General features: G+C 41.4%; 1 protein-coding gene across 1 annotated transcript; it reads left to right on the forward strand.

The window, feature by feature from the left end:
- The first annotated feature begins 2612 nt into the window (after positions 1-2612).
- hephl1b (hephaestin-like 1b) lies at positions 2613-15670 on the forward strand. The gene is made up of 20 exons (XM_076102196.1): positions 2613-2968; positions 4941-5185; positions 6075-6287; positions 6659-6877; positions 7146-7400; positions 8049-8217; positions 8744-8877; positions 9017-9148; positions 9477-9682; positions 9960-10104; positions 10294-10506; positions 10880-11099; positions 11217-11356; positions 11601-11726; positions 11808-11914; positions 12062-12296; positions 12707-12846; positions 13727-13880; positions 14040-14060; positions 15252-15670. Exons 1-20 carry the CDS (start codon positions 2796-2798, stop codon positions 15332-15334), a joined length of 3330 nt encoding a protein of 1109 aa, XP_075958311.1. The 5' UTR covers positions 2613-2795; the 3' UTR covers positions 15335-15670.
- The last annotated feature ends 2667 nt before the right edge of the window (positions 15671-18337 follow it).

Raw genomic sequence — 18337 nt, forward strand, 5'->3', positions numbered from 1 at the left:
CAAACATTACAGAGCCAAAAACAAACTAGAGAAAGGCATATCAGTTGAGATGCAAATCATAACTCTAATGAAACCTACAGCCTGGAGAAGATCAAAATCAGACAGTAGGCACCAAATTAAAGCGCTGGGCTGGGGCCTGACAATAAATGAAAGCACAAGTGATTATGTGGAACAACGTGTTCTTTCGATGGGCTTTCAGGGGGAACAATGAGACAAAAGGAAACACAATCAAGTCCTGTGCTGAAGCTGACCCTGGTAACACACGAGAACCACCCAATACACTTGTTTTCATATCATTATGTGCTTGAGTGGCAAGTTGTATTTAAGAGATTTGTGGAGATTATCATAAATAAGAAGCTCAAGGACCACAATCATACAAATGAGGGTAACAAGAGCAGAGTGATCAGAATATGCATATGTGTTTTGTGTAATATCAACGTATCCTGCATACTTTGCAGAGGCAGAGCCATAGCTTCACCCACCTTGGTCTCGACAGTTGTACAGCTCACAGCTGGTCAGCAGGTGTCAGCCTCTCCACTTTGATGCAGAGAACGACACAAAGCTTCAGGCTGAAAGAAGGATGTAGCTGCTGAGCTGGGTTGAGAGCATGAGCTGGATCAAATTCAGCCCAATTAGGATTATCTTCAGACAAGATTACCATTTATAAAGGGTTTGTAAACTGTACGGATTACAGTGTTCATGGTCAATAAATCGTCTCATTATATTAAAGATCAGTTATAAGAGAACAGCTTTGTCCTCTGACAGCTGCTTTATCCTCCAACAGGACACTTTCTGAGAGATTTTTCACAACCTGGAAACCAAAGTTGTTCTTAGTGAGCTATAATCCATTACTAAATGGCGTATTAACCATGAAGCCACTAAGTGGTGACTAAGGTGTCTTATCAGAAAGTGGAGACAAAATGTTGATTTAAGACTCCATCTGGCCTCAATGACTACCGACCAGTTGCCCTCACATCTCATGTGAAGAAGGTGCTGGAGAGGCTTGGCCCACCTCCCACCGCAGGTGAAATCCTCACTGGACCCTCTGCAATTTGCATACCAGCCTCATGTGGGAGTGGACGACGCCATCATACCTGCTGCAACGAGCTCAAGTCGCACCTGGATGGAACCGGAGGCTCTGTGAAGAATCACTTCCTTTGATTTCTCCCGTGCCTTCAACACCATCCAACCAGTGCTGCTGAGTGAGAAGCTGCGGGTGGTGAGGGTGGACACGTCCACCGTCTCCTGGATCACTGAATACCTGACAGGCAGACCACAGTTTGTCCGACTGGGCCGTGTGCTGTCTGATGCGGTGGTCAGTGGTACTGGAGCTCCACAGGGAACTGTTCTGTCTCCCTTCCTGTTCACCTTGTACACCACTGACTTCCAGTACAACTCGGGGTCATGCCATCTGCAGAAGTTCTCTGATGACTCTGCAGTGGTCAGGTGTATAAGGGATGGACGGGAGGAGGAGTACAGGGCAGTAGTGGATGACTTTGGGGAGTGGGCCGGTAGAAATCACCTGCGTCTGAACGTGGCCAAGACCAGAGAGATGGTGGTCGACTTCAGGAGGAAGACGACGACTCCACAACTGCTGAGAGTTCTGGGAGAGGACGTGGACATGGTGGAGGAGTACAAGTTCCTGGGTGTCTCCATCGACAACAGACTGAACTGGAAGACCAACATCAACGCTGTGTACAAGAAGGGGATGAGTCGACTCTTTTTCTTGAGGAAACTTCGATCCTTCAACGTGTGCAGCAAGATGTTGGAGATGTTCTACCAGTCTGTTGTGGCCAGTGCACTTTACTTCTCCGTAGTCTGCTGGGGGAGCAGCATTGGAGCCGGAGACACCAACAGACTTAATAAACTGATTAAGAAGGCCGGCTCCATCATTGGCTGCAAACTGGAGATTGGAAAAGGTGATGGAGAGGAGGACACTGAAGAAATTATTATCCATATTGGATAACCCGGACCACCCTCTCCACCACCTAGGGACAGCAGAGCACTTTCTCCAACAGACTCATCCAGCTTCGCTGTCACAAGGACAGATACAGGAGAACATTCCTGCCCACTGCTATAAGACTGTACAATAAATCACCTCCGGCCAAATCAATCACAAGACTATAACCCGTTACACTGTTGTTTGGTTAAATCTTTGCACTACTGTTTAGTTAGTTAATTTAATATTATTCTATTTCATTGTATATATTGTGCATTTTTTATATTTAATATTTTTTACTCTGTTATTTTTATTGTATATATTGTGCATTTTTATACTCAATATTTTTTATTTTTTTTACTCTGTTACTTTGATTGCTTACCTGTATCACAATGCTGCGGGATTAATAAAGTATCTATCTATCTAAACAATTTTTTTATTTTTTTTATTAAAAAATTAGATTTTCAGACAGCTGACTAACGTTCATCACCTCTGGAAAGTTGACAGCCAATTAAGACGCCCCATGGTGCCTGAGTCTGCATTTTAGCATAAGTGGATCAATTACCTTAATTTCCCAGTAGGCAATTTCAAGAACATTTTATAACAATTACCGCGAGAACACTGAGTGTTTATTGTCCCTGTACTCTGATACCACAGGAGGCGGTAACTCCGTGGTCGCTCTCTGGCTGAATAGGCCAACTGTTTTCCTTTGCAGAGTTTCATAAGTGCTGCAGCCCCAAAGCACACAGCCAATACGCGCTTGCATGGAAGAGTCAACGGAGGTTTCCACTTGCTCCTCTTGAACCAAAATCCGCTCAACATTAAGCCGTACTTTAAACGGAGCTATCAGCCGGACATGGCGCGGACTTTGGGGCTGATTGCGAATTGTTTGATGTTTCTTCTCTCCTCCGGTGCGGAAGGGAGGCGCAGCAGGGAGAGAGTCTACTATGTGGGGATCATTGAGGACTATTGGGATTACGCACCAAGTGGAAAAAACCTGCTTAACGGACAAGACGTCGAAAATGACGAGTGAGTTGTGATGCAGTCAAGTTATTTTGAGAGAGAAAAAAAACATGTAGGTTACAGATTGTGGGTGCACTTAAATGTCATCGCAGATCATTCATATCAAATACACACACATGGGGTGTTGAGTTTATCTAAGGCGATTATAATATACTTTGTAAAAGAAAACAGAAGCAACCCAAACTAAGATTACAAAAAAGTCCTATGTCATCTTGTCAGGGTGTGACAGTGTCTAGACATTATAGCACTACCTCTAGAAGGTAGAGTTGTGTGCTTTGCTGGTAGTCTGGCAGATGCACAGGAAAGATGATAGTCACTCAAGTACTAACAGTGTGTGACTTCTTTCATGAGGTTGGAGGCTTCCTTTGCTCAGTGTAATAATGACCAAAATAAGTCAGGAAACAAGGATCGCTGCCTCTCATAGAGAGAAAATTGCATCACACCACCACTACTGTTATTTTACATCGATGTAAAGGTTACTGTGCTTTAAGAATAAACAGAAAGCAGGTGCAATAAGAATGTTCAAGTTTTCTGAATGCTTCCCAATTAATGTATTTTGCAGCTGAGTTTTAGATTGGTAGTCAAGCTTATAAATAGCTGACAGGTATCTGAGTCAATCTCTTCTTCTAAGATAGCTAAATACCTGACAGACATCTGAGTTGATCTCTTATGGTTAGACAGTTTAATAACTTTGAAGCATAGTACAACTGTCGCTTGCACAATGCTGGAATCTCCCGACTTATATCAGCCAGCCAATTTACCCAACAGTCATTTACAATGTCAAATACACACAAGCGCAGAAGAATCATTGGTTGTACTCAAACCAAGCTATTTTAGCAGATATTGATCAATATTTCTTATCTTCTCTTCTTATATTTCTTGTCTATTTGTTCCTCCTATTTGACTTATTATTAAATCCATTGGTGGATCATTTCTACTAAAGATACTTCATCAATTTGGTGGCACTCATACGTAGCCCTTCATTAAAAAATCTAATATCAGCCAATGGAAAACCAAGATGTAATGCGTTTTACTATAACCTTGATGCAGTTACATCGCATTTCCATAACAAAAGGTGCACACAGTAGAATGCAACATAGAGATGATTGTCTCAAATCCCATCAATACTGAAGGAAGCACGCCTACATAATGATCAAAAATAGGTTTGTGTAGCCCCCACGTTAGCACTAATTTGTTCTGACCAGGTGCTCCTTTATCTGAAGGTTGTCAGTTCGACCCTTTTGTGAATCAAGTGAACATCGTCCCTGTTGCTTTGGTTTAGGGCTGGATATACAGAAGCAATACTGTTTGCTACAGCTCCAGTAACACCTTATTAGCCCACAGAAACGTGTAATCACAATAATGACAAGTCTAATTGTTGGAAGGCTGCAACCAGATGCAATTTGTTCTGCTGCATTACATCTACATTTAAGGGATTCATCACCTTCATGTACATTTCATAATGACATTGAATCTGCTTTCGGAAATCATGTTAAATAATCTCAACATAAATCAGAGCCTTTTGTGAGATCGTACAGACTGCGCTTAAATGGCATCACACCTTTTTGCCACGTTGGCACTTTGCTCCTTTTTAATAGTTATTCTACCTTTTGCACTAATTACATACAGTTGTGCACTTGGCTGCAGTCACACAGTCGGTACCTTGGCAATAATTAGGCAGCTGCGCTGTTGTCATGGTGGTGTCATGTCGTTTGCACATGTGGATGTTGTGCTTCTCTCACTTGTATTTGAAGACTGATTTATTTATTCATGCTTCTTTTTTTGCAAAAAGAATTCATGTCACATTATAAGAAGATAAAACTGCATGTCATTGTGTAATCCTGTACTCTCCAATAGCCTGACCTAGCCTGAAGAAATGGCCAACAAATCAGGATTAGTGGCTGTCTCTTTCTCCTCTGCCTCCTACACACTCTCTTCCTTCTCTTTAACCTCTTCTCTGTCTCCACTTCTATCTCAGGTATGCATCTGTGTTCCTGAAAAGAGGACCCCAGCGTATTGGCAGTGTTTATAAGAAGGCCATGTTCAGACAGTATACAGATGCCACGTACAGCCGCCTGGCCCCCCGACCGGCCTGGTTGGGCTTCCTGGGGCCGATACTGCGAGCTGAGGTTGATGAAGTTATTGTGGTCCACCTGAAGAACTTTGCGACCAGGAGCTACTCTATGCATCCTCATGGAGTTTTCTATGAGAAGAATACAGAGGGTATAGTGCTACATAATACCAACCCTGCATGTAGAGATACACTGTATTCACACACAGAAAGCCGTGCAGAATCAATTGTGGCATAACTCCGACGGAAAGGAACACCTGTTCATGCAAACTGATACCTCGTAGTTGCTGTAATAATAATAAGACGACTTCTGATATTGCATATTATACTAAAGGATTTCCTTCTAAAATCAATAGCAGTTTATCAGTTTTAACGGTTTACAACTTTATATGTTATAATGACAGCAATGGGGATACAGATATCTGAAGAATTAAGTCTGACTAGTGCTGATTCACTAAACAAGCAAAACTGTTCCGCTAAATCAGATTCTTTATTCTAAGTATTTTATTGAGGCCATGGCTTATTTTTCCCGGAAATAAGGAGATAGAGGAAGAGGAGAAAAGGGGTGGTGTGTCAAGACATCAAGACATAAAACTGGTAAAACATCAGCTAATTCTGTGTTAAACCATGTCATGTGACGGGTGCAGATTGGTACAGAGGTAAGTGTACCCGTGACATCACTCACCAAGACTGAGGTCATACATGTGTTCATATATGACTTATGCACATAGAGGTTGAAAGTTTAACAGAGATAAGACCCATAGAGGAAATTAATATGACCTGGACTTTGGAAACCTCCATTGAAGAATGTGCTTATCCAACCTATTTGCCGTTGAATCATTGAATTCATGCATATTATGTTTTACATCATTCATGCACTCAGTTTTGCGTTTTAAACAGATAAATCAGAGAAATGTGCTTGTTAAGACGATAGCATTGCTTTCCACTGACATAAAGTGAAGACATACAGGCTGAACTGCTCTCCAAACTTCAGAGGAAACAGAATAGTCTCAGTATAAACATCTTGTATTTGTCTACCAGGGGCGCTCTATCCAGATGGGACATCAAAGAAGCTGAAGGAGGACGACTCTGTTCCTCCCGGGGGCAGCTACACTTACCGCTGGGAGGTCAGGCCAGAATTTGCCCCCACAGATGACGATGCCAACTGCCTGACATGGGTCTACCACTCTCACTTGGATGCGCCCAGGGAAATCGCCTCAGGACTTATCGGTGCTCTGCTCACCTGCAAGAAAGGTATGAAGATATGTGACTACGTCCTATTTAATCTAACTGAATCTACATCAGAAGAAATGTTTCTCATGATGTGTCTGTATATTGTCTGTTTGATTTGTATACCAAATGTAATTTATTTGTATGTTCCTTGATCATACAGTAGCTAGAGTCACCAGAGGCCTCTTCACACCCATGCTTAAAAAGTCAATTACACCACCGCTTCGTAGTCTTTAATGACTACAATGAAAAAATGCCAACAAAAGAAAGCTTCATAAGAATACAAATATGGTGAATGAATGAGTTAGTAGGAACAAAATGTGCTTGACTGCAGAAATATTTAACATATTCATCCTGCTTCCTTCTCTATGTCTCATCTTTCTCTATGAGCGCAGGAATCTTGAAGGAGACTCCAAATCCAGTCCGGGGTCAGGCAAAGCTAGAGTCTGTTGTAGAGTCGGCCCGAAATGACGTTGACCAGGATGTCTTCCTGATGTTCAACGTGGTGGACGAAAACCTGAGTTGGTACCTGGAGGACAACATTCAGAACTGCTCTGATCCAGCCGGAGTCGAACGGGAAGACCCAGACTTTGAGGAGTCAAATCTGATGCACGGTGAGAAGGATCTTTCTCTCAGATTTAATTCATACCAAAACGGCTGCACACACATAAAGTCAGTTGACAACAAAATCTAAATATGGTTATCTCAGTTTTCTTCCTTCCCCACCCCCCCCCCCCCCCCCTGCATGCTCTACATTCTTGAATATGTTATGTGACTTACTCATCACTTCAAATTCCTTTTACAGAGTGCATACAAGAAGGTTTAAAGGTTAAGTTTGCTCTCTTTGTCCTTTTCTCTGACCTCTGTCTGTGTTTTTCACAGCTATTAATGGCTACATGTTTGGTAACCTGCCCGGAATCAAGTTATGCCAGCACCGTGCAGTGGCCTGGCATTTGTTTGGCATGGGTAACGAGGTGGACATTCATTCTGCCTTTTTCCATGGGAATACACTGCTGGACCGGGGCCACCGCACTGACGTCCTCAGCCTGTTCCCAGCCACGTTTGCGACAGCTGAGATGCTCCCGAAAGCAACAGGAAAGTGGTTGCTGACCTGCCAGGTTAATGACCACTTGCTGGGTAGGGCACCTGACCTTTAACCTCTGTGTGACCGTTGACCTCTCTGCTCACGTTGTGCAGAGTTGATGACGTGGGGAATGCATTTCTTTTGTGAGGTACACCTCTATTATTTTTTCAAAGGGATGTTACGAGTCTCCTCTCAGCTGAGCTTGTATTTCTACTCTAAACACGTCAGGACTTGTACTTTAAGGCTGTCTAAAGTCCATTGAACTAAGAACTGAGTGATTCATACTTGGTCAACATTATGGCTACATTATAAACAATGCTTACGCTTGTGAAATACCTTTCCTTTGTATCATACCAGGCTTAACATAATAGCCTATTTGTATTTCTGGGACTTTAAAGAAACATCCACAGATATATATATATATACACTATACAAATCACACATCTCACCTTTGGTCGTTTTACAGGTTCTGTGTCCTGTCAGTGTCTGGTGTGCTGAAGGAAAAGATAAGGAAGTAATCTGATAACTGAACCCTGGACTATTTATTTTGTATAGACTATTAAATCTGACCCTTTAGACGTGTCAGGTTTCAGACAAGAAGATTTCCTGAGGCTCTGAAGGCCCAGTTTCACCACAGGCTTTAACTTTGTGCATGTATGGTCCATGTAACATTTGCGTGTGTCTCTTTTTGTCTATTCCAGCTGGGATGCAGGCGTTTTATGAAGTGAAGGCATGTGGCAATAAAGCCGCCTCTACAGTGATGGGCGGCGTTGTGAGGAACTACTACCTGGCAGCAAAGAAAGTCCAGTGGAGCTACGGTCCCTCAGGAAGGAATCTGATTAATAATGCATCCCTCACTGAGGCCGACAGGTGGGCAGGCACCTTATCAAATTAGGAGTGGCATACTGCTGCATCCAACCTAATCAATGGTAACAGCTATGTAACGCAAAACTCTACTGAGGTTTGTACCAAACACACAGTGAGCCGTGCACACATTTCATGCCAGCCTTCTCCCAACTATTTAGCTTTTTCTATTTAGCTGTCTGTGGGTATGGCCACTGCTCAGGCTTGATTATATGTGAACTGGTCGTTCCTGTGGTGAGGCAGTTTTGTGGCGTCCAGAGTAAACGGTGTAGATTGTGATGCAGTGACTCAGTTGTTATTGTGTCTCTGTTATTGTTCCTGACCCGACACATTGTCCCCTTCCTCCCCCCCCCCCCCCTTTGACTGGTCAGCTAGTTGTTGTGTTTACTTTTTCTGTAAGGGGAAATTACCAACTCGCTGTTTCATCAAGACCACATATACAATGCATATCAGTCATTCTCTGTTCCCTTCACTTACAGTACATTGTGCTTTATATCCTTCCTCTCACACACCCCACCCCTTTCTCTCATAGTGCATCTGAGGTGTTTTTTGGCAGAGATGATGGGAGGATCGGAGGTGACTACATGAAAGTGATATACGTAGAGTACACAGACAATACCTTCACCGTCACAAAGCCACCTTATTCTCAACACTTAGGAATCTTAGGTAAGGCCTCCCTCTTTTGCCAAATTCCAGATTTGGCAAAGCATTTCATTCTCCCGTTGTTGTATCTTTCTGGTACACTGGCGTCTTGTCTTACTCCTAAGTTCTCTTGTCTGGTTATAATGTTTTTGTATTTGTCCAGGTCCAGTCCTGAGGGCAGAGGAAGGAGACACTGTCAGAGTGACATTCCTCAATAAAGCTGATAGAAACTATAGCATACAGCCTCATGGCCTGCACTATGATAAACACTTCCAGGGAATCAGCTATGAGGACGGTGAGGAAGCAACCAGTCGCATTGCCATCATTACAATTGTTTGATTAACTTGGGTGGTAATAAGGGGAGAGGATTCATTAAACTGTGTTCTATAAACAGGAGCTATAGCCGATTGTTAACATTTAAGGTTGACAGAGACATTTATTTGCATGACTATTGGTTCAAGACTGAAATAAATATCCCCGTCTGTCTGTGCTTCTGATGTTGGCTAGACGAGGGAATTCATTTTATTTGATCAAAGACCAAAAGCTCAAATTATAGGCATAGACTTTTACAACAAAAAGCCCATTTCAAACAAACAGTTACTTCTTTGTGTGCAATACTGTAGGTGTTGACAAGCCAGGCTCCCACGTTGGTCCAGGGGAGAACTTCACCTACACCTGGCAGGTGCTAGAAGGTCCGTCTTCATCGGATTCTCCCTGTATCCCCTACCTGTACTACTCTGCAACTGATCCCGCCTCGGACACCAACTCTGGATTAGTAGGACCTCTGCTCGTGTGCAAGAAGGGAACGCTGGGGGAGAACGGAGCTCAGGTGCTGCTTTACTATCCATTCACACACACTTTCTCTCACAGAGAAATGCAGGGAATAATCTATTTAGCACTATCGTCAGGAAATTGGGCCATCACAGATCAGATAAGATAAAATCATGATATAGTTGATTGTAACAACAAAACAGTTCACTTCTTTGAAAGGCAGGCATTGACATTTTAATTTAAAACAATATAATGTATTTTTTTAAATTAATGCTGTTAACGGCAACTGCAGTGCAATGTACGTCCTTACTGTTACTGTGTGCCTTGTTTTACAGAAGGGTATAAATAAGGAGTTCTTCCTTCTGTTTTCTGTCATGGATGAAAACATGAGCTGGTATTTGGAGGAGAATATTAAGATGTTTGGCAGCAACAAGATAAATCCAGAAGATGAAGACTTTGAGGAGAGCAATTTGATGCATGGTAATCAATGTGTTTGGCAAAGAGTGTGTTTTACCTCACTGCGTGCATTTCATTTAAATATTATTTGATTGATACTGATTATAAGTCCATACCATTAATACAATATTTTTAGTGCTATTTCTAGTATTTCTTAAGTCATTTCTTACTTCTCTCTGTATTTTTCTGTTTTAATCTTCCCTTTGATATCAGCTGTAAACGGACGCATGTATGGGAACCTTCATGGGTTGGAGATGTGTGCCGGGGACAAAGTTATGTGGTACACCTTTGGGCTAGGCACAGAGGTGGACATCCATGGTGTTTATTTCGAGGGGAACACCTTCAAGAAGCAGAGCACAACACGTGACACCATCAGCGTGTTCCCTCACACCACCGCGACTGCCTTCATGCAGCCAAGCACTCCTGGTTAGTCATGTTACACGCACACACACACACACACACACACTGTGTACAATGTGCTGCCGCTCCAAAACCACATCCCTTTTCTCACACACATTGTCAGCATTCATCCATAATTCATCTTTTGTTTGACATATCTTTATAAACATGCTTAGATAACCTTGTGTGACGTGTACACTACTCCCAACTGGTGACATCAATAACTACAATACAATTCGGAAATGTCACAACTATCTGCAGTATTTGCATTATTTACTGAGATATATTTGAGGGCTTCATCCCAGACCGCTTAAAAGAAAATTCCACAGTCATTTTTAAAGCCATAAACATATTCACTCATGTGTCCAAAACGCTTAACCTCTTTTCATTCTCCTTTCAGGCCTGTATGAGGTGAGCTGCAGAGTAACAGACCACTACTCAGCCGGCATGAGGCAGCAGTACAGAGTGAACCTCTGCCCGCAACACAAACCAAAGCTCCCACACTCAGGAGGGCCGACCAAGGTTGTGCAGTATTTTATTAGTGCTGAAGAAATGGAGTGGGACTTCTCACCTGAAAGAGACTGGGAGCTAGAGATACTCCACGCCACACTAGAGAACAGGTGTGTGAGTAAGATAATTGGAGGATGATGTATTTCTGCGTTGGAGCCGGAGCCTGTGATTAGTGGCGTAACTTATTACTGTTTGTTAATGGAAGCAAATTGGTACATGTCTCCCAGTCCAGGCAATATATTTGTGGCGAATGGGAAAAACAGAATTGGCTCGCGCTATAAGAAGGTAGTATATAGAGAATACTCTGATGACACCTTCAGAGTCCAGAAGGAACGACAGGCCAACCAACAACACTTGGGAATCATGGGTAAGCTTAGTGCTCTTTATGATCTTTTTTTTTTTTACCAAGAAAGGATTGAAGATTATTTATTTTGTTGTTGTTGTTATAATTAATATAATCATGTCTTCCTTTATTACTATTTGATTTCGTTTGTCTCTCCACTTATTGTATGTATACCTCGGCATCATTGAAAATGAGCATTCTCCCTCTCAATTGGTTTTCTGAAGTTTAAAATAAAATAAATAAAATGGTTTTTTTTCCTCCTCTGTAGGTCCTATAATCAAAGCAGAGGTAGGAGAGCAGATCGTGATCACATTCAAGAACAAAGCCAGCCGTCCGTACTCGATTGGCGCACACGGAGTGAAGGCCAGCGGCGCTCACATTTCTGTCAAACCTGGTAAGAATCATATTTGAAAAAAAATATTTAAAATGTCTGCTGTTGCTTTCTAACAAAAAGTTAATGTTCTCTTGCCTCCAGGCCACATAATCGAGCTGACGTGGGATGTTCCTGAAAGCTCTGCTCCAGGGGTCTCAGATCCTAATTGCATCTCTTATGCCTACTACTCTAATGTTGACTATATTAGGGTAAATATTCCCTGTATACAGTCACAGTCACATAGAAGCACATGCATCTCAGTGTTGCTGTAAAAAGAATGACCTTAATGGATATGTTTAGGTAGGAGTTGAAGTGTGGATGACGGAGTGGGTTCATATGTTTATGTTCATGTTCAGGATCTGTACAGTGGTCTTCTGGGGCCTCTGGTGATATGCAGGCCTGGGACTCTGGAGCGTGGGGAGGGGCCCGACAGACAGAGGGTTGATGTGGAGAAGGAGTTTGCTCTGCTCTTTATGGTGCATGATGAAAACCAGTCCTGGTACTTGGACGACAACATCAGAACATACCTTAAAGTCAACCCGGATACCTTCATTCCAGACGAAGACTTCAAGGAGAGTAACATGATGCACGGTGAGAGATAAGAAGAGCGGAGGCGGGAGGTTCATCCCAGCAGGAAAAAGATTAGGATGGAATTGAACATAAAAAAAAGGAAAATAGAAACGTGTGGAGAATACAGTGTAAAACTGACAGTCAAACCATTGACATTTTTATACTTTATCTTTATTGTCCACAAGGGGAAATATGGAACTCACACAGACTCAATCATAAGATATGTAATATATAATACGATACATAAAACATATAATTAAAAAAGAAATGCTTAAACGCAAGCTCACAAAAATACAATGGACGTAAACTAAATTAAATCCAATATTAAAATTAGCTACATTGTCATCAGAGGAAGTCCCGCTTGTGTCTGCATGCCTCTGTCTGATTCTATATGTGATGAGTGTGTGGTAATCTCTATGTGTCTATTGAAGGGATCAACGGTAAACTTTATGGTAACCTCCATGGACTGGTGATGATCGAGGGCCAGAAAGTTGACTGGTATCTACTGGGCATGGGCAACGAAGTGGACATGCACACCGTTCACTTCCACGCAGAGACTTTTACCTACAAGGTAACCCTAAAGGCAATATATATATATATATATATATATATATATATATATATATATATATATATATATATATATATATATATATATATATATATATATCGGGTGTCAACGTTTATAACCGTCTGAAACGTGCGGTAAGGTGCAACATCTGCATTGTGTGTTGAAATGTGCCTTCAGTGGAAGTTTGTCTTGAATGCTTTGCATATTCGGAAAGCAGAACGCACTGAGATCATTTAAAATATTTTGTTTATGTTAAATATAATTTAAGTTGTATGATTTTGTTTTGTTTTATTTGTTTTCAGTCCAGTCAACGGTTTACATTTGGGAGCAGTTTGTTTGAGTGTATCCCAAACCGATCAGTAACTGTTTATGAATTCTTTATAGGCTGAAGGAGTCAATAGTATTTCCATTCAGTGTTGTTTTTCCCATCTATCCAAAGAGGCACCTTTTGGTTCCCTCTATAGATAAGCCTTGGCTAAACATCTTGTAAACAAGCTCTGTAAAAGCGTTTGGTGTCAATTCAAACCAGATTTCCTTTTTGGTTTAGCGAGTATGATTAAAATTGTGTTTCCTATTTATTCTCATCATTATCTCCGCAAGATCTTCCTCGTTGGTACATTTTGTGGAAACACAAGTAGGGTGGGTTTGGTGAGGTCTTGGGTGGGGCGGTGAAAGCGGGGCACCAAAGTGTGGTTTGCATTTTGTGCTGCCTTGTCATTTGCAGGTGCCTTCATCATTTCAAGTGTTGATTGAATAAATAAATGTTATTCTTGAGCATGAAAATCTCTACATGCCCACGCAGAAAGTTTCTCTGCTCCGTTTGAGCATGTTTCTTTTTCTCTGTTCCCCTCTGTTGCATCGTATGTGCTGTGTGTGTTAGACGGACCATGTGCACCGTGCGGACGTCTTTGATCTCTTCCCCGGGATTTTCCAGACTGTGGAGATGGTTGCTGGGAACCCGGGGACTTGGTTGCTCCACTGTCACGTCACTGATCACATCCATGCCGGCATGGAGACCACTTTCACCATCATAGGTGTGTATGCATGTGTCGTGATTGTGTAAATGACATGTGCGTTCAGTCTCACTCCCATGTGCATGTGTGTTGACGTAACGTCAGTATGTGCAATAATCTGAACACCCATTGATGAGGGGTTGTCTGTTAACTCCCTTTTTCTATCTTTTTCAATTCCAGAAAACTCCACATTCTCAAATGGTAAGATCTGTTGTTCACAGCGTACGGTGTGTAAAGTACCACAGTATATCAGTACTGTGTTGATATTTAAAATATGTCCGTCACTCTTTAGCAACCTTAACATTACATTACATTAAAACTAGATTCAAAGCCAATTATATTCAGCATAATGTTATACATCTATATATATCATGTTTGATTGCATGCAGATATTGATTGTTTTAATGTATTTCTCCCTGCAGGCAGGCATTGCTTTCCATTCTTTTGTGTATTGCATAACTATTGGTTAGATGACTTTGAAACTTGCTTAAGTTGAGTAGTCCATCGCACTTGCATTAGTTATGGTCAATGTTACATTATTATTGCTTTGCAATGCGGTTTACGCACAGTTTGGCTGTCAAAAGTCTTTACTGCATTAACCTTACACAAATAATGTACTTATGTCTCCTGTAATACTGACAAAAGTGATGAATTACTAGTAAAGCTGTATAAGGTGTAATAGATTATTATAACCATAGCATGTTTCAAGAGTGTGTGCTCATAGATTTTCACGTCACATAGAAATGAACAGAAATCAATCGATCCCTGGAACTGTAGACAAAATACAGTACATCTAAATGTCTAATACACAGCAGAATGGTATGTACAACTGTTAGTTGTGATAACGTAAAAAATGCATAAACATGGTCCTTTAGGACTATTGATAGTTCCATTTGGTCTGTTCACGGCCGTAGCATACCATTCATTTCTCTAGTCTAGTTCAACAGAGGTCAAAGTAGGGCAGCAGTTATCGGAGTTTCTTTGTTTCTGCTGTGCTGTGATGTAATGGATGTGGAATGTTTTGTCAAATGTTATCTATGTTTGCTTAAGTATTGGGTATTAGAAAATGGATTATCTGGGTTAGACATTCCTTTAGAGCTGTGTTCTGGGCACTGTTGTAAGATGCATAGTGCAGCAGATAAATTATTGTCGATATAAATTCATTGTAGTAGTGCTTCAAGGCCAGTATGGGATCAGAGATGTTTGGGGTAATGGTGTAACACTGTATACATCACTAAATAAGGAATTCAAAGATACAGCAAAGACACACAGGTTAGGTTGTGCATTTTCACACGATAAGATGTCATGGCTTTAAAGTGTTTTGTCATTTGCTTACCCCTCCCTTCCTGTCTCTCACTTCCTCCTCGACTCCCTGCGTCTTTCCTGTTGCAGCGGCAGGAACTGAAGGCTCCAAAAAGACGTTGCTGCTCTCGCTGGCACTTGGTCTCATGGCTGTAGGGGGTGGCCTGCACTGATGAAGGGACCCTGACAACTGTGGACATTAATGCACTGACAACAAATCCAGGGACAAAATCACTGCCTGTGTTATTAATGGAGCTCATGTATGTAAATATCAAGCAATGATCAGACCAGTCAAAATATATCAATGGCTGTCCAATCATGTATAAAGTTGGAAATTATTATATTTCTTCTGACTAAAAAAAGCATTTTATATTGATGTGTTGTTTCTATGTTCCCGTTTTTCTGCCATGTTGCACTGTGTTTGATGTTGTTAGTTTTTGCAAAGCATTACTGTACCAAAAACTTTATTCCAGTTATGACTGTGCAATAAAGACATTTATTCAACCGTATTGTGATATTTGTATCATTATTCTTTCATTTGCTAGCACCACCTATAACCACAAGGTGGCGTTAATTCCATTTTAAACAGCAAGTTGTCAAGAGAACAGATCAAAGATAACTCATTTTCTTATTGTGTGTGGCAACTCTTTTGTAGCTTCAATGACAACCTTTTATTTCAAGTGTCCCCATGGATACTAACACAATACAGAATTTAAAACTTGAGTATTTTACAGTATATTGTGGTAGTTCAGACAACTCAATCCTGTCTTGAAAATCTGTGACATCCTGTAAAATGTTGAGTATCCTATCGGATCAATGAATCCTTTTGATAAAGTGCAGGAAACACTGTACTTGTTGCATTTAATGTGTGTGTTCTGTAATGAGTTTGTGACAATGACAAACAGTGAGCTCAGTTGATCAGTTAATGGCTGATACTCAGTCTGATTGGTTAATTAACCTATGATTGATCAAATGCCCCATCAACCTGAATGGGTTTACAGGCTGACAGATTAAAAGAGAATTTGAATTCCAAGCATTTAATCAGAGGTATTGATCAACTTAACAGCACAAATTACCATATCAGTGTTTATTCAGACAGAGTCACTGTTGGTCACTCAGTGACTGCTTTGCATATTGATTACAGTTTCAGCAGAGCGCGCTGCAAGTGGACAACCTGGATAACAGGGTTTGACCGATGATAAAAACCCTACTTTCAAACACATCGGATGTTAACTTACTTCTAGACCTACAGAGAGTCAACATTATTTTTTTAAAGTCTAAAATGAGCAAATGTGGACTATGGACTAATGTCTACGAAGGGGCACAATCGAACAATGATAAATACACTTTTAAAAACTGAACTTTATTATCAGAAAATAGTTCCTGTTTGTGCATTATTTACGACAGTCAGAAGGCAACTTATTGGTCATGCAAATTGTCATCATGTCGATGAGGAATTAAGGAGTAATCGTTGCAAGATGTTGAGAACGTTTAAATAATAATGCAGTGTCACATTAGAACCAAGAAATGACCTAAGTCAGTCATTCGCGGACGATGTGTTAAATCGTGTGTGTGTTCTCTCTGTGTGTGTGTGTGTGTGTGTGTGTGTGAGGACTTGCAATCTCAGCAGATAATTTCGTGGTAAACACCGCACACGTAAACACTTTACGCAACTGAAACAAACAAGGGAGTGTCCAGTCTTCCTCTCTATCAATAGCCGTTATTGATCTAGCCAACTATTGATAGGCTCCACGCACCCTTATCTACAGAAGTCCATTCTGTTTTTCAACCAGACTTTGTTTGGCTTGATTCATTTTTTTTCACCTACAATCAAAACCCAAAATCAAACTAGTATATTTTTATTCTTCATTTTTTGCTGTACCATTAAGAAAAAAATTGAAAAATATCGTCTATGGGTCTATACGAACTGACTCCCATTCAAGACCCTATTATTATAGATATATCAAAGCTTTTATACAATGTTGTCCAGCGCTGGTTGGCCGAGTTGCGGACATCAGGCAGCCAATGGTCAGTAGGAGGCGCCATGTGAAGACGCCTGGCTGTATAAATCTGGCTTTTCACAATAACTGGTCATTTAAAGCCAACCGGAGTTCATCAAGTTGTTTGGAGCTTGATGGTGCTGGTAACAGCCTGGAGAGGTAAGGACGTTTGTAATTTACCTGCACGTTGTATACCTGTAATTTATTTTTTTATTTAATTGCATTGTAGAAACGTGTTATTTAATTAAATGAGACAATAGATATATACAGCAAGAGGCTATCCCTGATTATAATATGTTCTATACCTTATTTATATCCCGTGTGATCTGCAGCCAACTCTGCAACTTTTATCCTACTGGTGAAGCAGAGTGTGTGTGGGTGCATGTACAGTAGTGTGTGTGTGTGTGTGTGTGTGTGTGTGTGTGTGTGTGTGTGTGTGTGTGTGTGTGTGTGTGTGTGTGTGAGAGAGAGAGAGAGAGAGAGAGAGAGGATGGCTGTGTGAGCTGATTTGTTTCTGGTTTGTCTGGCAGCTCCTTTATGTTTTGGATGCACCACAGTAATTGCAGAGCAAAGTTGCGGTTGGATGGGCCTGAGACATTTTAGTTGTTGTGCAGTGAGAGAGAGGGGCCATGGGGTGAGGGAGCAGGGAGAAAGACCCATTTTTCTCTCAGAGTCCAGTTTAGACCAGTTTACCTTTTTGGACGAACAGCAGAATCTCTGTGATGCCACCACGGATGCTTCTTAATGATGTGATGTAAGATCTTTGTCCCTGCCTGCAGCAGAGTGATGTTATGATCTACTAGCAGGAGAGTTAATAATTCCCCATTCGTTGTTAGCAACTGGTAATACTTCTTCTCTGTGTTTAATGAGAAGGGAGACTTTGAATTAATCAAAAAAAGTTATGAACCAAACAGAGCATAATGTTTAGATATCGCAGGTTCATTTCCTCAGTTATCTCCAGTCAGGCTCAAAGTTGAGTGCTTTTATCTTGTGATCCTTCAGTAACTACAGTGATAGGCTAACTACAAACCCCCCCCCCCCCCCCCCCCCCCTCCTCTTGTGCCTTTCTCTTCACAGATAAGTGATCAGCGATCCTTCATCCTGAGCGTCAGTCAGGGAGGCTCTCTCTGCGTTTTTCCTCTCCTCTCTTGTGGTCTCTCTCGACCTACTCTCTAC

Source organism: Anarhichas minor, unplaced genomic scaffold (genome assembly GCF_050575085.1).
Source record: "Anarhichas minor isolate MPS153535 unplaced genomic scaffold, ASM5057508v1 ptg000027l, whole genome shotgun sequence".
NCBI classification, from domain to species: Eukaryota; Metazoa; Chordata; class Actinopteri; order Perciformes; family Anarhichadidae; genus Anarhichas; species Anarhichas minor.

Coding starts and splice junctions, on each gene's coding strand:
- hephl1b (XM_076102196.1), top strand. CDS start 2,796: ATGGCGCGGACTTTGGGGCTGATTGCGAATTGTTTGATGTTTCTTCTC. Junction 11,727..11,807: donor TCACATTTCTGTCAAACCTG/GTAAGAATCATA, acceptor TCTTGCCTCCAG/GCCACATAATCGAGCTGACG. Junction 12,297..12,706: donor GGAGAGTAACATGATGCACG/GTGAGAGATAAG, acceptor TGTCTATTGAAG/GGATCAACGGTAAACTTTAT.